At 54.3% G+C, this 4,498-nt stretch overlaps 1 protein-coding gene across 1 annotated transcript in view; it reads left to right on the top strand.

Moving 5' to 3' along the window:
- POLG (polymerase (DNA directed), gamma) overlaps nt 1-4,498 on the top strand; it is an 18,241-nt gene that overhangs the window by 1,661 nt on the left and 12,082 nt on the right. The window contains 4 exon segments of the mRNA XM_010841133.1: nt 1-136; nt 2,970-3,165; nt 4,057-4,221; nt 4,318-4,464. Coding sequence (XP_010839435.1) covers nt 1-136; nt 2,970-3,165; nt 4,057-4,221; nt 4,318-4,464 — 644 coding nt within the window.

Below are 4,498 nucleotides of genomic sequence, written 5' to 3'. Positions count from 1 at the left end.
GGACCCGGTACGGCCCCGCGGGGGAGGCCGAACCCGTGGCCATCCCCGAGGAGCGGGCCCTGGTGTTCGACGTGGAGGTCTGCTTGGCAGAGGGAACCTGCCCCACGTTGGCGGTGGCCATATCCCCCTCGGCCTGGTGAGTAGGGAGGGGCCAGGGTCAGGGGACTTGAGCCCTCGAGGGGGGCCCCACTCTGTGTCTGACGGGTGGGTTTCCAGGGACTGTGGACTCAGTGGTGAACTGAAATCAGCTCGACCCCAGCTTTGACAGAGCTTACTTTATGGTGGGGAAGGTGTGGGTGGTAAAGGACACCCTAGCAAGTGTCAGGTGGTGATGGGCTCAGCAGAGTCCCAGTAACATGTACTTGAAGCTGACTGGGAGACCATTTGAGATTACCTTGATTTGATGCCTTTACCCCTTCCCCTAATAGCTTCCTGAAAAGTTAGTCCAAGACATTTGAACAGTGTTTCTGTTTGGGGATGTCTGGTTATTTTGGGCAGGAGAAACTTCCCTTTGGTGGGAATGTCCCAGGCGGTATAAGACACTTAGCGTCCCCAGCTACTCTCTTAAGTGCCAGACCAAATCCCGCTGCCCCCCCATTTCAGTTTCCAAATACCCCTCCCCTCAGGTGACACCTTGCTGATCACCCCTAGTTGAGAAACACTTCTTCCATCCCCCAGCCTCCCAAGTAGGCCTGCAGGCATTTTGGTCCCCCAAATGTATATTCAATCACTCTTTTCTTTTTGAGTAACTTTCTAAGTGCTACCCAAGTTTCTTTTTCAAACAATGATGGCAGTACTGTTTCTCCCCTTTTTTTATTCTTCATTCCAGGATTAAAATACTATTTACAACCTTAATGCTTTCAGGCATGGCCAGCAAAAAAAAAGTTGGCAGTTTCTTTATTCCTATTGGAAGCTACATCTTTGTAAAGAAAGCTGCGAAATGTTAAATATGCAGTTGAAAATGGTGAAAACATGGCTAAATAGATAAGGTAGGCATTAATGGCTGAAAAGAGCAAAACCAGATGATTCCTTATTGATTAGTTCCAGTTAAGATGAGAATCTCAGAGCTTACTATGTAACTTGATGGTCAAACTAGAGGGAATACTCTCCATCATTTGAGAAAGTAAAGTAGGCTGTGGTGGCTGAAAGGAAATTAGGAAACCAGTGATAAGAACTGTTTTTTGATCTTTCGGTCATTCTTGGCCAGTTTACCTCTAGTCCCCTTTTTCTTTTCTCTTCTTCCTCTCCTGACTTTTCACCTCTTTCTCTTCCTGTCCTTTCCATCATCCTCTCATTCTCATACCATTCTTGCCAGTGGTACTGGGGGGCACCGCTCAGTTTGCCTGGCAGTGGAAGTCATTACTGAGGACCGGGCTCATACAGGGCCTTCCTCCTGGGAGCCTGACTGTGGTGGGGGCAGAAGGCTGGGGCCCTGACAGCAGCCCACTTAACTTTGGCATATCCCTGGCACCTGGCTGTCTAACATCAGATGCCTGAGCAGCCCGCGGTTTCCAGTGGAAGGGAGAAGCCTTGCACAGGCCAGAGGGCAGCTTTCCCAAAGGCTGCAGGTGAGGGCTTTGGTCATGAGACCGGAGGGACATTGCCCAGGCTGTCAGTGCCAAGCTGAGGCTCACAGGGAAAGTGTAGTGTTAATGGCGTTGGTTCTGACTCATCTTAAATATGCCAAAGGTGTTTGCATTTTGGCTTTCTTCTTTTTTATCACAAAAATTTGACAAGATGGCTCTCATGCACAGCTGCAGACCCAGATCTTGACACCAGTCTGGCTTTTTATTGCAACCAAAGTCCCTGTCATCCCCGCAGCCTCTGATATTTGACATCCTTCAGCCTTTTCTTCCGTGTTATTAAGGGCTTTGACATGCTGAATTGAGAGGGAAGGAGGTTGCAACTCGAGTTCCTGAGCATTTTCCCATCATTTGGGGTGTGGGTTAGATCTCACCAGGTTTAAAATTAGGAACCACTTTTTGCTGGTAATGCTCTCCCCGAGAGAAACTAGTTTTATGTTTGTCATTAGCTGTTGTGACAGATAACCCCTCCTCCCCTCCATAAGGGACACAGGGAGCTTGCTTGCAGCTGTGGTGGCCACACAGGTGGCCTCGTCACTCACTTTGGTGCTGAGTGGCCTTGACCCTTTGGCGTGATCCATGGTTCACAAGAGGCTTTTTTGCTCAGTGGCCGTTTCCCTACACTTATCCTTGTGGATCTTGAGCAAACTCCAGCCTTTTCCCGAGTCAGTGTCAGGCCCCCAACAGACAGCACTCACCCCCTGTCCACCCCACCCCCCAGCTCTAGCACGTACTTCTAGAACATGTGCATACATCTCCTCCTTTCTGGCACTTTCCCTGGTCTGTCACTGGGGGTGGTTGCTCAGAGGCCCAGCACCTTCTCCAAGGTGCATGACTTGCTCTTTGTCCTTCGGAATCTTTCCAGCCGTCAGATGATTCATCCTGTACCTGTGTGCAGCGTTTGTCTTTTTTTGTTTTTTTTTTTTTGCCACTTTCAATTAAAAAAAAATTCCACTTTGGGTCCTATTATAATTGTCTGTCCCCTTTATTAGCTCTTTGAACATGAGCTGTTTCATGCTCATAGATGTGAGGGGTTGGTAACATTCATTAAGACATCTCAGAGCCAAGCACAGACTTGGTGAATCCCGGACCTAACAGACATCTTGATGGCCAGGCTGCATGCCCGTCTGGGACACCGGGGACTGTGGCGCGTAGCTGCCTTCCTCTCTGTGGAGGTGGAGAAGTAAAGAAGGCTTTGTAACTCCTCCTCACTCCCAGCACGGCCCCTGACAGCACCCCACCCGACCTCCAACTCTGTGAGGGTTAGGAGACCTTGTCCCCAGCTGCTAGCGCAGGACCTGCATGTGGTGGAAGGTGTGCAGTGGGGCTTGAGGAGCGGGGCGTGCACGTCTCTGGGCTGAGCCTGCCTGCCTCTCACCTCCTCAGGTATTCCTGGTGCAGCCGGCGGCTGGTGGAAGAGCGTTACTCTTGGACCAGCCAGCTGTCGCCGGCTGACCTCATTCCCCTGGAGGTCCCTGCCAGTGCCGGCAGCCCTGCTCAGCGAGACCGGCAGGAGCGGTTAGTGGTGGGGCACAATGTGTCCTTCGACCGAGCCCACATCCGGGAGCAGTACCTGATCCAGGTAGGGATCCTGGGGCTGACTGCAGGTCCTGGCTCGGGGTGGGCTCGGAGCCCGGCTTTCAGTGGCTGGGGAAGGACTGCGTGTCCTGGCTAGTGCCTCCATTGCCTTTGTGGCAGCTCCAGGGCCCCCTGCTGACCAGCCCTGCCCGTGGTCCTTGTGCCCAGCTCTTGGGTCCCCAGCATCCCTGGCACAGGACCTGAGCTGTCACAGTACTGATGGCCCTTGTCTGTATGCGGCATTTTAGAGCTTGACCTGGGCTTTGGAGGCCGCGGGCCCCACAGCCTGGGCACACGTCCTTCCTCAGCCACTGGTGAGCAGCATGTGCTTCTTGACACCCCTGAGCCTCAGTTTCCTCTTTTGTAAAAAGAGGGAGATAGCAGAAGTTGCATCAAAGGATTGCTGAGAGGGTTTGAACAGTGCACATGTCAGACACCCAGAACCATAGTGTGGCACTTCCTGAGTTTGTGGAAAGTGCACCAGGAGAGGTGGGGCAGGTGGGAGCAGCCTTGGCCTCCAGCTGCAGATGCTGAGGCTCAGACAGCCTTGTTAACTTGGCCAGGGCCTCATAGCTGGTGAGTGGCAGGGCGGGGCAGCCAAGCCTGATAGCTCGGAAGGCTTGGTTTAGGCCCCTCTGTTCCCAAGGTGCCTCTCAGCGCTGTTGCTGGGAAGGGCCTTGTGTTGGGACTGAGCCTGGCCTGTGCCTTCCAGGGTGGCTAGGATCTAGAAGGCAGGCCCCTCACAGGTGGAGGAACAAGCACCAGCAAGTTTGAAGACACTGCATCTTGAGCATCCAGCTGTGTGCTGGGAGGGGGGCTACGGTGGGGCTGGTGGGCTGAAGCACTGAGCTGGGGTAGGCAGGCCCCTCCGCTGCAGCCTCTCCCTACTCCTCAGGGTTCCCACATGCGCTTCCTGGACACCATGAGCATGCACATGGCCATCTCGGGGCTGAGCAGCTTCCAGCGCAGTCTGTGGATGGCTGCCAAGCAGGGCAAGCACAAGGCCCGGCCCCCTACTCAACGAGGCCAGAAGTCCCAGAGCAAAGCCAACGGCCCACCGGTGAGGGCACAGTGGGCATGGGGGGACCCCGTCACAAGCCTACCCATCTGGCTCAAGGCCACGCTGACCTGCCATGTCCCTCGCTCTGGCCCCCAGATGTCGTCCTGGGACTGGCTGGACATCAGTAGTGTCAATAACCTGGCAGACGTGCACGGCCTCTACGTGGGGGGGCCTCGCCTGGAGAAGGAGCCCCGCGAGCTGTTTGTCAAGGGCAACATGAAGGACATCCGTGAGAACTTCCAGGTATGGCAGGGGGGGGGGTGCTCTGGGGGGGGCC

The sequence above is a fragment of the Bison bison genome, unplaced genomic scaffold (assembly GCF_000754665.1).
Source record: "Bison bison bison isolate TAMUID 2011002044 unplaced genomic scaffold, Bison_UMD1.0 scf7180017864155, whole genome shotgun sequence".
In the NCBI taxonomy this organism is placed as follows: domain Eukaryota; kingdom Metazoa; phylum Chordata; class Mammalia; order Artiodactyla; family Bovidae; genus Bison; species Bison bison.
The sequence above is the reverse complement of the archived record's forward strand: the minus strand, read 5'-3'. Positions and strand labels throughout refer to the sequence as shown.